At 45.0% G+C, this 16,497-nt stretch overlaps 1 protein-coding gene across 3 annotated transcripts in view; it reads right to left on the bottom strand.

Annotated features, from left to right (window-relative positions):
• PIK3R5 (phosphoinositide-3-kinase regulatory subunit 5) overlaps positions 1-16,497 on the bottom strand; it is a 98,315-nt gene that overhangs the window by 34,474 nt on the left and 47,344 nt on the right. For all 3 annotated transcript variants that reach the window (XM_077833833.1, XM_077833831.1, XM_077833832.1), the window contains exons 3-4: positions 3,538-3,638; positions 904-972 (exon numbers count right to left, since the gene is read on the bottom strand). In XM_077833833.1, coding sequence (XP_077689959.1) covers positions 904-972; positions 3,538-3,638 — 170 coding nt within the window. The remainder of the gene's footprint in view (positions 1-903; positions 973-3,537; positions 3,639-16,497) is intronic.

Here is a 16,497-nt window from a genome sequence, read left to right as displayed (position 1 = left end):
ACCAGCAGGAGAGTGGGGTGGGGGGAGAAAACCTTTTGAAGTGATAAACACCCATTTTTTCATGGTCTGTGTATATAAAAACATCCTCACTGCATTTTCCACTTTTATGCATCAGATGAAGTGAGCTGTAGCTCACGAAAGCTTATGCTCAAATAAATTGGTTAGTCTCTAAGGTGCCACAAGTACTCCTTTTCTTTTTGCAAATACAGACTAACACGGCTGCTACTCTGAAACCTGAAAAAAAGTATTTCCTTTTATCCGTTTTAAATGTATTGCCTTTGGGTTTCATTAGAAGTTCCCTTGGTTTGATTAATTATGAGAAAGAGCAAATGGGGCAGATTCAACTTCTATACACAGGTTATTTTGTATACTTCTATCACGTCCCCTCTCATTTATCTCCTCTCTGAAAGTAAATGGACCCAAACTTTTCAGTCTCTCTGACTTATGATATTTGGTTGCTTGTTTCTGATCCTTTTCCACATCTGCTAGATCTTTTTTCAGATGAGAAGACTAGGGCAGAGCACAGTACTTCAGGTGAGGATATCCCAAAAGTATAACTAGATTATAAAAAGAACTAGATAAATTCCTGCAGGAGAGGAAGCCTATTAGCCACGATGGTCAGGGATGTAATCCCATGTACAGGGCAACCCTAAACCTCTGACTGCCAGAAGCTGGGAAAGAAGCCAGAATGGAACTATCCAAAATTGACCTGTTTTGTACACTCCCCTGAAGCTCTGGTACTGGCCACTGTCGGATGCAGGAAACTGGGCTAGATGGACCCAGTACGGCAGTTCTTATGTCTTATATAATGACATTATTCTGCTTTCAGCTAGGCCAGTGCTCCAATTCTCAGCCCGTCCCTGAAGCTGAAGTTACAATTGGTTAAAAAAATTTAGGACTTACACACAGAGCTGCAGAATAGAAGAGAAGAGCCAATGGAGTGAGGAGGTCATAGTTGCATGTCTCTTGGACCTGCAGGAAATACACACGAGAAGAGGAGTATCAGCAGTGCTACTTGGTCACAGAAATACCTAAAAGCTGTCAGGAGATGGAAGGAAGCTTTGTAGGAAACCATCCAGTCGCAAGAATTGCTCATATAGGGTCTGTCCAGTACCCCACCCAATGACATTGATGCTAAGATTCCCATTGACTTCAACAGGCACTGCACAGGATTCAACAGGACTTTTCACACCCCTGGGCGACATTTTTATACTGATGTGTCTGTAGTGTAGACCTGGCCTTAGGTTGGCGTAACTACGCCGCGTCTGCACTGGGGATTAGGTTGGCGTACCAACGCTTGTCAGGAGCATGGGTTTTTCACATCCCAAACCAATGCAGCTACATCAGCCTAGCTTTGTAAGTACAGACTAGGCCTTTGGCACAACACATCCAAGCTCTGTCTACACCGGGAAAGTGAGGCGCATTAGAATAAATTGGTTAGTCTCTAAGGTGCCACAAGTACTCCTTTTCTTTTTGCGAATACAGACTAACACGGCTGTTACTCTGAAACCTGTCATTAGAAAATGTGTTAACTACAATCTTTAAATTAACACTCTGTTAAATGCTACTTAGCGCCCAGCGAGGACAAAGATAGTCATGTTTAAAAATATAGGTTAGCTGGTGCCAGTCAATCCTAGATTCACATGAGTGAATAATGGAAAATATTTTTGCAACTATTCAAATTCAAAAGGGAATTTATATCCAGCCAAGTTTGTGACCCTTTACATTTTCTGAGCAACGGAACTTTATTCACACTTGTTGCAATGTGTGCTGTGTATTGAATGTAAATCATGCAACCAGATAACAGAAACACCACCAGCTGATTTACATCACTAGGCAACATTGCGAAATTTGCAACAAAGCTAATTATGGACAATCTGCAGACTAAGAATTATTCACTGAGGAAATTCACCAATAATTATGAATCCATACAGGAATAGCATGAGGTGTTCCTGAACGACTGGAGAAAAGGGGGAAAAGATTAAAAAATAATCAACTTATTAGTTGCCATATTGCCTACCCCAGCCATTTAAAAATCATGAATCAGGCCTAAAAAAAAACCCCAACAGACACATTTTTGGTTCATTTTAGTTCTTTTGGTTTGAGTCTTTAGGGTAAGTACATTTGGGTCATGTTTTTAAGATTTTCTCCTTAACTAGAAAGGCTAGAAACTTTTTACAAAAATGAAAGCTGAGATTCTCACTTACTCACATGAATCTAGGAGCTAGGGCTTTAAGGAAAACATCAAATATTGCCAGACTCATGATAAAATTGTGGGGGTTGGCAACACTGTCATGCGAATTATTTGCTCGCTTGAACTCCAGAGTCCCTAACACCACCTTCTGCCAGGCTAAGGTCTCCCACCCAAGTCTTGAGGCTACTTAACTTGGGAGAGCTGATGGCCTCACATCAGAAGATGGACTTATTGAAGGTTAACAGTTCAGCACCTCTGATCCTTCACTTCCCATGCTTAGCTGGACATAGCAAACCCTAGCAGCCTGCTGCTTACTACAGATGCTAGCATTTGCTCAGTCCCTACGTTCCAAATGTATTTTTGGTTGCAAAGCAAACCAGAATAGCTGAGGCAAAGCTTCCATTAAAATAGCAGGAAGCAATCAATTCCTTCTGAATTGGACAGGCAAAAAAAGAAAAGCTTGCAACAAGGGAGGGTCTCAGGAAGCCAAGCCTCATAAATCCTAGCACACCAAACCAACTGCAGCCCTGCCCCTAGAAACATGCATGCCCAGGACTCCTGGAACTGTATGGCTGGGATCTCCCTTCCCCGGCTTCCCCCTGCACAATGGCCAGCACACAATGGAGAATGAGACTGGAATCTGGGCTGGTCCCCAAGTGCGGAGGAAGGCGGTCGCTATTGTGGGACTGGAGGTCATGCACATAGCAGCACTTCAGGAAGTAGGAAACCTCTCCTTGTGTCTTGTGATGCTATTCAAAGTGCAGATGTTCAGGCTTGCTCTTTTTCCCAGTGCACTATCACATCCCTTTTCTCTGCAGTTCCCACATGCCAGAAGCTGCTCTCCAGAGGTCTGACCTTGGGCCAGCTCGACTGTCTCCAGGCACTGATGCTCAGTCATTAACCCTATTATAATATCTGCTAAAAACTGCAAAATTCAAATCATTTTGGGCACAGGGGCTGACACTTTTGCACGCTGACTGGAGCGGGGCAAGCGGGAATGGGGCCAACTCATGGCAAATCTGATTCACATTTGGGGGTCCACACGCAGAGTTGGGCGTCTCCGGTGCTGAGAGAGAACACGGCCAATTGACCAGCAAGCCTGCAGGCCAGACACCAGCTTCTCTTTCACTGGGCATAACACTCTGACTTCCTCCTGCTCAAAGGCTTCCTTCCTCCATGGAAAGCAAGAGACATAGCATTCAAATTATATAGGGGACGAGGCTTCTTTACAGACTTCAGAGCAGGACCCCCTGCCAGACTCCATCCTAATGACAACAAAGCACCCATTGCCCCAAGCCTCCTCCCTGCTGGGGCACCCTTCATTCTCGCTGGCAGGGCCTTACCTCTTTGGTTTTCTGCAGGATTTTCTCTAGGAGAATGAGGTAGTTTCCTGCATCTCGGCTGACCAGCTCCTGCAGGCTCCAGCAGTTCAGACACAGCCCAGCTATCAGAGAGAGAAAGGAAAACCACATTTCAAATACACCAGAAACTCCAGAGCTGGCAGTGGGGGTGCCCAGAAGGAACCGATAACACAGGGAGTATGGGGCTAGCACTTCGAGTCAGTGAGAGCAAGAAACCCAGCATGTTCATTCTATTCTGTTCTTATCCTCCCCTCATTGACACAGTATCTGAGCACCTTCCATTCACACATTAACTGACGTGACTAATGTCTGTCACATGTGGTTCATTGGGAATTGTTTTGGCAGAGTCCACACTGCTCCCTGGTGATATCAGGGAAGGCAAGTCAGGGAAGTGCACTTGGAGCGGATGGCTGGGATGTTTGGGATGGTCTTCAGTTCCTGGAAGAGTCTGTTCCACAGTCTGGCACTGACTCCGTGAAATCTCCGTCTCCTGCACAGATGAGCTTTACCCTTGAGGTAGAGAGTTCCATTGTACCAGAGCAGCGGTGGTGTCACCCACACTCCTCATCCAGGAGCTTTAGGATTTTTTAAATGCTCCAGGCCCTGATCCCTGAGCACCCTGCAGGACTTGAACTTGGCCTGATGGCGATTGTGGGAACATGGTACAAAGGTAATGAGGCAAGTAACTCCTACTGTGGTCACCCAGGTATTTAATGTCCCTCAATTCCAAGTCTCACACCGTTATCACCACACACCTTCCCACCTGTGCAGCTAGCAAGTAGGAGAACAGAGACGTTAGAGAGAGAAAAGACCCGGAGAGCGAGCTCAGGAAAGAGTCCAGACAGAGAATGCCTCCAATATAGGGATATTGCCACTAATCTTAGCCAAGAGACCTAGAAAGCCATCTCAGGTCTCAGATAACTATCTTCACAGAGTACACAACTTATTTCTACCCTGGTATTAAATGATTTCTGAAGGAGAAGATGCAAGATTTATGAGCCACTGAGGGAGCGGAAAAAGGTCACATCTATCCAGACCAGTTGAAACTGCATCACCAGTAAAATACATCTCCTGACACTTGCTTCCTTCGTTGTCAGTTCACAGCCCTAGCCAGTCCTCCCCACTCCTGCTCATACCATGAACCATTAACATTCAGCTGGCTTTGCTACCTGGGCCACTGAGCAGGGTAGCTGTTGTTACTAGCAAAGCTATTCCACTGAGAAACACTCATGGAATTTCAAAGTGCAGTCTTGCTCCGAAAAGTTATTCTGAAAAGTTATTCTGAAAAGTTATACAGTCGGGCTCCTTATTTACTGGATCTCTGGGACAAGTGTGATCAGCAGGCAAGAAAAAGATATTTTTTCCATAACTGCCAGCTCACCCTGCAAGTCTGAGAGTCAAGTCTGGTTCTTTCTATCTCATGCATCATTGCCAGGCACCTTGACCCAGCTGTGGTGTATTATTACTCTGCTTAAGCTGTGCATGTCTGTCCCTAGAAGGAAAGATGCTGCCATAGGAACTGAACAAACAATTGTGTAAATAATGTGCAAACCAAACAAAACTGCAGCTCCCTCCCCAGTAGCTGCACTGGCTTTACAATGTAAATGGCAGTAAACCTTATTGTGGGCTCTAACGTCAGCACGATTCTGAACACAGCAAGAGAACAGGTGTGCAGAATAAAAGAGCTTCCACAGTCATTGTGCTAACTAAAACCTTTGCAAGTTGCTACAGGGGCTCGGAGGCTGAGATTTTCAAAGCCACCAAAGGGTGTCCAGTTCCTATTCATTTTAATTTGAAAAGCTTGATCGTAATGCTTCAATAGCCTGTTGTTTCGGAACTAGTCTAGATACCCAAACCAGACACTCGTGTCTTAATTATGGGAAGAGCTTGAATAAATGGTTTAATGTAAAACACTGGTGTCGAACAAGGATGCATTCTCTCATCTCTCCTGTTTGTCATTGCCACTAACCTCATGACGAGAAGCGTGGATGAATACAATACAAGCCTCATGTGGTTTAACTATAGTAGGTTCGAAAATTTTGGTTTTGCTGGCGACATAGCTCTTCTAAATGACAGCTCCAACCATATGTAAGCAAAGAACGCCCAGCAGCACAAGAAAGACAGATTTAAAAATCAGTTATGAAAAAACAAATCTAATGAGAACCCCAGCAACTCCCAACTCCCGTGTTACATTAGAAGGCAAAGGAATGTAAGAGTTCACATGTTTCAGCAGTAACATGCAAGCCAGTGGGGATGTCCAGGAAGAAAATGTCACAACCTGGCACTTCACCAGTTTAAACAAGATTTGGTCGTCAAAAATCTACCAATTTTAAAGACGAAACTACAAATCTTCAACTCCAATGTCACTGCCACTTTAACATACAGATGTGCAAGTAGGTTGACCAGACAGCAAATGTGAAAAATCGGGATGGGGGTGGGGGGTAACAGGAGCCTATATAGGAAAAAGACCCAAAAATCGGGACATCTGGTCACCCTACGTGCAAGCTAGAAATCCTCCTAAAGATACCGACATCTCAGTGCCTTAGGTATTAAATACAAATACTAGGTATTCACTTGAATGAATTTATAACAAATGTCAAGATCCATCAGAGTGTTCAACAACCCCTTATCTCTAAAGATACCCAGAATAGATGGAAATAGCTCATGTTAAGAATGAAGCCAGAGCGTCTGCCACTGGGTAGGGAACATGGAAAACAGGCCGACTGAGAGAATCCTTGTGTCAGACAGAGAGGAAAAACTTCAGGGACTTAACAACATGGAGGACAAGCAAAGAGCAGCCCAGGATAGACAGGGATGGTGGTTTATGCCCTAAGTGACATGTGACAGCGCAAGAAGGTTTTAGATTGGCACGCTGGGTGTAACTGGACTCTGACTGGCTGGCTGTCAATGAAGTTACAATCAAAGTCCTATGTGGCACATTATGCAGGAGGAACTTATGTGGCAGGAACCCCTGAATTATGCCACTGTTTGCTCCACTAAGCCCTCTCCTCCTTACTGCTTTGCTAAGTTCCCAATACCCCTTTCTCCCTCAATATTCATTTAATTTGCAATTCAAGTTCAGTTGGACATTGCCTCTAGATTGTCAGCGGCTGCAGATTTTTGCACTGAACACACTGGACTGCTTTGTAAAGGTTGCTGGGTAATGGGGGCGGAGGTTGGAAGATTTTTGATACTGGAGAGGTAGATGCAGCTCCTCTTTCCCTCCCCTTTCTGGGTAGAGGTTACTCCAAATTTGGAGGGGGGAAGGTCTGAATTCCTTGTGTTCCACCCCCCAACTAAGCTGAATAGCAACCAGCTGTCCCATTGCTCCCCACGGCAATATCTGCTGCCACTTCCAACAACCGACAGACAAACGTTCAAACCTTTTGAATAAAATGATCTGCAGTGAAATACTTGAAATGCCTACATTATCTCATTAGCCTTCAGAGTTAACGTCCCTAAACTGAGATTATTGGGGCAGTTCCCAGCTCTTAGCTCTATTGTTTCAGAAGATTCGCACGGGTAGTACTACATCATTACCCAGGGGTCACATCTTGAAGGTTTTCTTCACAGCCTATAGCGGTTAAACACATTTAATAAATAAATAAAGAATAATAATGTGGATTCTGGAAGAGAGTTGTTCTGCATATCCAGTAAGGAAGACAATTATGCATTAACTAATGTGGCTGCACAATCACATTATAATATACAGTGTCCCAGTTATGCTTATATCACTGAAGTTCCGTAACTGGAGGAGCCAGACAGGTTTGTCCTGTTTTTAGGCACAAATTCCATGTGATAACAGAGATAAGACACCTCAGGCTGTGGATTTCAGGGAGGTTGCTTCATCTTTTGGGTGGGCAGGACTCCACACTGTGAAGGCCCAAGATATAGGTGGGGGGGAAGGTTGGGTCAAGAAAAAGCGTTTTGCAAAAGCCCAAATTTCTGACCAGCTCCAATCCATTTCCATCAGCTCTGAGGCTGACAGAGAGATTGACAGCATGTGCAGCTACCCTTTTCTGATCTAAGAGGTGATTGACAAATAAATACCGAACAGCTGCCTCATTCAGCGAGCACTGAATTGGGCAAGGGGCCGGCAGAAACAACAATATTGGGATTTCAGGGCAAAAGTCCTACCCACTAGGAAGATAAATAAAGTTGCACTTGTAACCTTACCTTTGGCATTGCCCGACTTCTGCCTGGTTTGTTTACAACTTTAGCAATGTGGTATTGTTTATGATCTAATCTGTGTACAATGGGAGGCATGGCCAACAACTCAATAGTTAATTCAGCAATGTTTCAGTTTTTCATTCAGCAGTACCTCTGACCAGCTTTTCTCCCAGAAGTCAATGTGATTTGAACTACACATTTCCTGAACTTCATTACTCTCTTTGCTGGGCTTTGGCAAGTCGCTGTAATCAGATCTTTCACACAGTGGGGTTTCCCTCTGTCAGCCTCACCCTAGACTGCAGTACCTTCCTGGGAAAGTCCCAGGACATGAGATTTTCAAGAAAGTAGCTGTCCCAGCAGGGAGACCCAGAGCTGCTGGGAACCTGGCTGATTTTGGCAAAGCAACAGGGCGGGGCAAGGGCTGGGCATGATCTGGACTGATCTGGATGCAAACTACCTCTGCCTTCAGCTTGACTGATTTGGGCAGAGGCGGTCAGGCGGGTTTGCCTATTGCTGAGGCAAATCAGGATGTTTGGAACAGATGCCTTTGAGACCAGCTGCCTCACTGTGGAGAAGGGAAAAGCCCAAGGCAACAAAGTGGGATTTGCAAAAGCGACGGAGACTGGAATACACCTTGGTAAATTGACGGATGAGGAGAACTCCATTTCCTGTGTGAGCACAGCCACAAGTACAAATAGCGCAACAAGGTGCATGCTCTTTCCTTCCTCTCATCACTAGCAAGAGAGGAGGAAATCACAGTGCTGGCTGGCTGCTTTATTCTGGACTGAATGAGATGTGGGAGAGGGGGCTGGACTCCTTCCAAAGGGAGAGAGAGGACAAGCTCTTAGAAAACAGATAACAGGCAAGGTGAGGAAGGAGGGATGAGGGGTGGGCCTAAGGCAAGTATCACAGATGCAGAGCTGGCTTGAGATCACATGGGCCACTCTTGTGATCACAGGGTCTCCCAGTGCCCAGGGCCAACCCCATGATGATGCAGCAAAGCAATATTTAAATCCCACCCCATGAGATAGAGTGGAACTTGTTTGATACAGGTTAAAATCAGAGGGTTGGATAATCAGAGTTTCCTCGTTACAGCAGGAACGCAGATGACTCAGGCAGAGGGGACAGCTGCTGCAGAGCTTAGGCCAGCATAACCCCATGAAACATCCGCAGCCTTCGGTTACCAGAGTTTGGTAAGCCAGGGCAGTGCTGTGTCCCTGTTAAAATGTATTTAAGCAAAAGCATTCCGGCTTTGAAATCCGCAGACACGGGAAGCCAGGAAAACGTGGCCCAGTGAAGCAGTACTGGGCCAACAGTGATCACCATGGGTTAAGGGTTCCAGGCCTTTGCAGGAATTCTTGACTCCGACCACCGTCACCATGTTACTTCCACACCAGCTTTGCATTACGAGTATCCAGGGCCTTGACATGAGTGCCGGAGACTCCCGGATCCCTAACCCTGTCACCCCACCCTAGGGCTACATTTAGACATGAACATGCTGCCTATGTGGATTGGTCAGAAGATCATAGGCTACCTTTAAAGCAAACAGGACATTTAGTCACAAACTCCACTTCCTTCTACAGGTGTCACCTTGGGGTGCAATGCAGTCTGCTGAGAAGGGAGAGCGAAGCACACCTCAGCTCTGCTGCGACAAGAGGGTATTTTTATGAAATACAGCGTAAAGCATTTCAGTGTCCTGTAATTCGAGATGTATCCACTGTAACATGTAGCCAAAACATCCCAGTCGTGCCAACAGCAGCCCCTTTTTGCAACTCTTGTGAACAAGCCTTTAAAGTAAGCCCACAAGCACCCAGCACATGTGACCATTGCACCATCGCCACATCATTAATGAACTTGTTGGCTAAAGCTAAGGCTGAATTCTTGCCCCCACATCCTCCCATTATAATCCACTATTCTCAGTCAGCTTTTTGCCATTCCTGGTGTAACAAGCCCCAGGTGTTTTCTTTGGGGAGTGAACTTGGGGGCTCTGGACCTAAAAGCATAGGTCACGCCAGTCATAGAATCCAAGGCCAGAAAGGACCATTGTGATCATCTAGTCTGACCTCCTGTACAGCACAGGCCAGAGACCTGCCCCCAAAATAATTCCTAAAGCATAGTTTTTAAAAAAAACATCCAATCTTGCTTTTAAAATGGTCAATGATGGAGAATCCACCATGACCCTTGGTAAATTTTTCTGATGGTTAATTATTCTCACTGTTAAAAAATTATGCCACATTTCCAGTCTCAATTTGCCTAGCTTCAACTTCCAGCCATTGGATTGTGTTATACCTTCCTCTGCTAGATTAAGGAGCCATTTTTAAACATTTGTTCCCCATATAGATACTTATAGACTGTGATCAAGTCACCCCTCCACCTTCTCTTCATTAAGCTAAGTAGATTGAGCTCCTTGCGTCTCTCACACTATAGGGCAGGTTTTCTAAACCTATAATCATTCTCATGGCTCTTTTCTGAACCCTCTCCAATTTATCAACATCCTTCTTGAATTGTGGGCACCAAAACTGGACACGGTATTCCAGCAGTGATCACACCAGTGCCAAATAGAAAGATAAAAACCTCTCTATTACTATTCAAGATTCCCCTGTTTATGCATCCCAGAATTGCATTAGCTCTTTTGGCCTCAGCATCACACGGGGAGTTCATTTTCAGCTGATTATCCACCACAACCCCCAAATCTTTTTCAGGGTCCCTGCTTGAGGACAGAGTCCCCCATCCTGTAAGCATGGCCTCTATTCTTTGTTCCTAGATGGATACATTTAGCTGTATTAAAATGCATATTGTTTGCTTGCGCCCAGTTTACCAAGCAATCCAGATCGTTCTGTATTAGTGACCCATCCTCGTCATTATTTACCACTCCCACAGTTTGCAAACTTTATCAGGAATGATTTTATCAGGTCACTGATAAAAATGTTAAATAGCATAAGGCCAAGAACTGATCTCTGCGGAACCCAACTGGAAATATACCCACACAATGATGATTCCCTTTTACAATTACATTTTGAGACCAATTACTTAGCCAGTTTTTAATCCATTTAATGTGTGCCATTCTATATCATTTTATATGATATATCATTCTAGTTTTTTAATCATAATATTGTACAGTACCAAGTTAAACCAGAAGTTTATGTACATTATTTCAACACTATTACATTTATCAACCAAACTTGTAATCTCATAAAAAAAAAAAGATATCAAGTTTGTTTGAGAGGATCTATTTGCCATAAACCCATACAGATTTACATTAATTACATTACCCTTCTGTAATTTTTTTATTAATGGAGTCCTGTATTAGCCACTCCATTATCTTGCTCCAGACTGATGTCAGACTGACAGGCCTACAATTAGCTGGGTCATCCCGTATACCCTTTTTAAAAAGACGAAAAACATTAGCTTTCCTCCAGTCTTCTGGAACTTCCCCAGTGCTCCAAGACTAATTGAAAATCCACATGAATGGCCCAGTGAGCTCCTCAACTAGCTCTTTTAAAACTCTTGGATACAAGTTACCTGGACCTTCTGATTGAAAAACGTCTACGCTTTGTAGCTTCTGTTTAACATCCTCCAAAGATACTAGTGAAACAGAAAGAGTGTTATCACCATATGTTAAGACTTCTTCCTCTGTTTTTTCCCCAGATACAGAATAGAAATATTTATTGAACACTTCTGCCTTTTCTGCATTATTACTGATAATTCTACCATTTCCATCTAGTAATGGACTGATACCATTGCCAGGATTCTTTATGTTACTAATATATTTTTTAAATCTCCTTCTTATTGTCCTTAACTTTGCTAGACATAGATTTATCCTTGTGTCCCCTCACTTTCCTTATCAATTTTCTACAATTCCTAACATCTGATTTATATTCACTACCATCAATGTCCCCTGTCTTCCCTTTGTTATAATGTTTTTTTTATAGCTGACTTCACCTCCCCTATAAACCCAGGTTGGACTTTTACCCAGCATGGCCCTTCTTCCTCGATTGTGGTTTTTTGTGCCTCTAGTAAGATGTTCTTAAATGATAGCACTGTTCCATCGCTGGCCATCTTGGTATTAGATGTAGTGCTGAACCTGGAAGAAAATCCTCTCACACTCCCTCCAAAACTGCCCTATTAGCTGCCTCTGTTCGCAGCACTGGAGTGCATCTAGCAAGTGACTTTTTATACCAAGCCTTCCCTTAGCTCTGCTCAGTCCCACCCCTCACCACCAGAGAGTGATTAACCACTCAGAGACATCATACAGCTTGCCCAAACAAAGCTCCATGGGCTAGATTCTCGCAGCCTTTAGCAAGGTGCCCTACTTACTCAGGGGCCCACAGCCCAGCTATGCATCCCATATACAGGGAACAAACAATCAGACCAGACACAGCACCCACCAACTCCCACTACCTCCAACCACAGAGTCTGCAGCTACTCCTTCTGGGCCTCTGTTAGCTGCCTCTGTTTGCGGCTCTAGTGCTTGAGCTAAAGGACAGAGTTCACAGGCTGGCAGGTTTAGCCAACTGTGTGTGGATCCGCAAGCTGGGTGGGGAGGGGACAGTGACTCATTCCACGTTAACAAGCATTACACTGGGTTCACCAAGGTTACACCTGCATGAAAATGCAGTTTAGAGCAGGGGTGGGCAAACTTTTTGGCCAGAGGGCCACATCGGGGTGCGAAACTGTATGGAGGGGTGGGTAAGGAAGGCTGTGCCTCCCCAAATAGCCTGGCCCCCACGCCCTATCTGCCCCCCGTCTGCCCCCCTCAGAACCCCAGACCCATCCAACCCCCCATGCTCCTTGTCCCCTGACCACCCCCTCCCAGGACCCCATGCCCCAAACTGCTCCCCTGGGACCCCACCCCTATCCAACCTCCCCTGCTCCCTGTACCCTGACTGCCCCCACCCCAAGAACCTCTGCCCCATCCAACTGCCCCCTGTTCTCTGACTGCCCCCCAGGACCCCTGCCCGTTATCCAATCCCTCCCCCCTGCTCCCCGCCCCCTTACCATGCAGCTGAGAGCAGCAGGAGCTCACAGCCCCGCTGCCCGGCCAGAATCAGCCACACTGCCCATGCAGTGGAGTAGCTACGAGGATGGGGGTACAGCAGAGGAGGGGCCTCCAGAGAACAGATGCTACATATAAGCTTGCACATAGTCCTTCTGCTCCAAAACCACACATCTCTGCCACCTGAACTATAGAAGACCCCAAAACAGGGAAGTTGGAATAAAGGTGGTTTCAGAGTAGCAGCCGTGTTAGTCTGTATTCGCAAAAAGAAAAGGAGTACTTGTGGCACCTTAGAGACTAACCAATTTATTTGAGCATAAGCTTTCATAAGCATCCGATGAAGTGAGCTGTAGCTCATGAAAGCTTATGCTCAAATAAATTGGTTATTTAGGTGCCACTGGTACTCCTTTTCTTTTTGGAATAAAGGTGGAACGTCCTATAGCCTGTCTATGGGCAGGTCATTAAAGGGTAACATCACCCATGCACACTGAGCTGGTGCATTGCAGTCACTCTGGCATACACAAAGAATTAAGACAGGCAAGAAGGTGGTGAGGCCTAGAAGAGTATCCCAGTAGCTCTGTTCCCTCCTTGCACACACTGTGCTGGGACAAACGCAGAGCAGCAGTAGGGTTCCATACATAGCTGTCCATTACAAAGCATCTCTTGCTGATTTCATTCTCAAATCCAGAGTATTCAGATGCAGTAGCTCCCATAGCAGCTAGGACTGTCTCCAGTGGAGATAATCTGCTACAGGATGCAGGCACTGCAGGGAGAAAAGGTCATTTAAAAATCTCAGCCTCTTCTGCTGCTTTATTGCACCCTCAATGCTTCCTTACAAAATTAAAGTAGCATCAGGTCATGGTGGCATCCAGGAACTCCCAGGGTCTCTTCCCACCAACCTCACGGGGTACTGGGCAAGTCAACTTTTCAGCCCGATTTTCCTGATCTGTAAAATGGGATCATCACACAGGGAGCTGCATTCATTGATTTCTAAATCAGAGGCTCGGAACCAGAGCACACAAACTACATTGGCCCAGTCAGAGCACTGGTGCTTGACTTGAAAGGTGACCACCACCAGACACTTCTAGAGTGCGCTACACGTACAAGTTACTTCACAGACATTAATTAATCCTCACAAGACCCTTGCAAGTTTAGTAGGCAGGTAAATAAGTCAGTATCATCCTCACTCTGCCTCTGAGAAAACAGAGACAGATCAGATAACAGCCTTGTCTTCAGAAGTGCTGAACGCTCTTGAGTCCCATGGTAGTTCGCAAGCTCAGCATCTTTGAAAAAAGCCAAAGTCATCAGCCACTTGCTGAAGGACAGCAAGTCAGTGGCAAAAGTGGGATTAGACCACAGCTCTCCTGACTCTCTGTCCCATGCTCCAACCAGCAGACCACGCTGCCTCCAACACCACGTCAGGATAGGTCGAGCTGTTTTTTGCAGCAAAGAAATTAACAAGAAAGTCCAACAATATGTGACTGATCAGCCACTCCCAGAGAAATCTCACTTTAGAACAGGAAACAGAGACTCACCAGCAGCTCTTTGGGGCAGAGACCATCATTTTTGGTTTGTTTGTACAGCACCTAGCACAACTGGCTCCCAGTCCATGACCGGGACTCCTAGGTGCTACGGTAATACAAATAAATATTACAAACACTGAATTTGGACTAGCTCCTGAATCACACTACATAAGCATGTGCAGAATAGCACCTTGAAGTGTTTCTGCTTTGATCTTCAGTGTCAACAAAGATTACAACATCACACCTCGAATGAGCAACAGCCAGCCCAATATGGGGGGGGGGGCAGAGAAGAGGAGAGGTGGCTAGGAAGGATGAGGCTTGAAGGTTTCTTTTCTCAGAATTACACTGCAATACTTGGCATCAACACGCCTCCTCCAGCGGCTGCTACCTCCTGAATTCTGCAGCTGTGGTTAACGCTTCCCCTTTGCTTCTTGTTAAAAAGGACAACTGTCAACTTCAAAAAAAATAAATAAACCAAACTCGCCACATGACTCTGAGCCAGCTGGTACAAGTCACACCCAGGATCAGTAGAACAGACACAGGTTGCCAGGGTGAAAAACATTTGTCTATTTTTTCAGTTTGTTTCCATTGTGCACTTGATATCTCACTGTGACTAAATCAATTCACTGTAATAATTTGCCCGTGTGTGTGACTCTTTAAAGTCTTGCAAGTTAAAGGAACATTGGGCAAAATTTTCAAAATGTGTCTAAGTCCCACTGAAAAAAAATCAAGAAAGTCAATAAGGACTTAGGCTCCCACACGTCTAAGTCACTTTGGAAAATGGGACTTAAGTGCTTTTGAAGACTGTACTCCTTGTCAGGGTTCATATACCTAAAATGTGTCCTAGTCCCCTCCCTTGTTTTTTGTTCCACTGAGTTCTAGGTACATCTCCGACTTCTCCCCACAAGGCAAATATTTCTGTGGGCTTTTTTCTTTCAACTAAACAAAAGAATGGCAGCAACCCTGTATCCAGGGGCAGCCCCATGCTAAGCCAGTAGACACATCACAGGAAATTTGCAAAAATCAAACCAGTCTTTACACGAGCGGAAGATTCCAGTTTCCATTATTTATTTTGTTTATATTTGTGTTTGAATTGTATTCCCTCATCCCCAATTAGCATTGGCAATACACTTAAAGCATGAGAAAAGGAGGCATTTTCCCCACACCCTAGTCCAGGCCCGTGCAGCATATTTGCAGCTCATGCTATGCCCAGGTATTATTTACAATCTAGCCAGGTATTTAAATCGCTATAGTACAACACTCTCATTAGCAGCTTTGTTATTCTCATAACAACTGAGACAGAGTTAAGTGACTTGCCCAGATCAGAGGGAGTCTGTGGCTGAGCTGAGAACTGAATCTGGATCTCCTGTCTTTCAGGCCAGGGCTTTCACCACAACCCACTCTTCCTCCTTAGATCACCAACCAACAATCTATAGCTGGGTATTAACATCTCTCCTGTCCAGGGAGTTTAATATGTGCTACAGGTAGAGCTAAGAGGACACTTGGATGTTGTGATGAGATGTTCAATACCTTTGCTGAGTGGCCCGCCTAGGCGTGGGTCTTACGAAGCTATTTCCCAGCACTGGTTCCCAAAAGGGTTCGAAGACCCATCTTGGGAGGGGCTCCCAGAGGTGAGCTCTTTTCTGACCCTTAGGGGAACAGCTGGGCTTTTCCAGCTAGGAGCCAGGAAACGGGAGCTGCCTTGGTTTAATTTTGTTTTGTGTCTGAAGACTCTTTAGCTGCATTGAGGGAATGTAAAAAGCATTCATTATCACTGTGGTATATGAATGTAAAAAGCATTTCATTATCACTGTGGTATATGAATTCACCACCCTGCCAATTTGTTTCAATTTGATTGCTCCAGAAAACCTGCAAATAAACCTGCAACCTCAGGGAAGCTTTTCCTTGACCAACTTGGGATTCCTGCTGGGCTCTGTACACAGACCCAATCCCTACCACAGGCATATCCTACTTCTGAAATGCTGAGCACAGTTGTAATTCACGTGCCTGCTTCTTGCTGACTTCACAAATCTCAACTTTTAAGTCAGATCTTTTTTTGGTAGGGGAGGGTGAAACATTGGAAGCAATTAGTCACTCACTATGGAGCAAAGGCTTGCAAGCATAGTACTGGAAAATAAATCACAGTATTAAATATGCAGATGTGCAGAAAATTATCTGTGATCACAGAATCAGGATCAGGTATACCTATGTTTCCAGCACAAACAGCAACTGCTTTCCTTTCAAGTCAGTTAT

This window comes from Eretmochelys imbricata, chromosome 14 (assembly GCF_965152235.1).
Source record: "Eretmochelys imbricata isolate rEreImb1 chromosome 14, rEreImb1.hap1, whole genome shotgun sequence".
NCBI lineage: Eukaryota > Metazoa > Chordata > Testudines > Cheloniidae > Eretmochelys > Eretmochelys imbricata.
The sequence above is the reverse complement of the archived record's forward strand: the minus strand, read 5'-3'. Positions and strand labels throughout refer to the sequence as shown.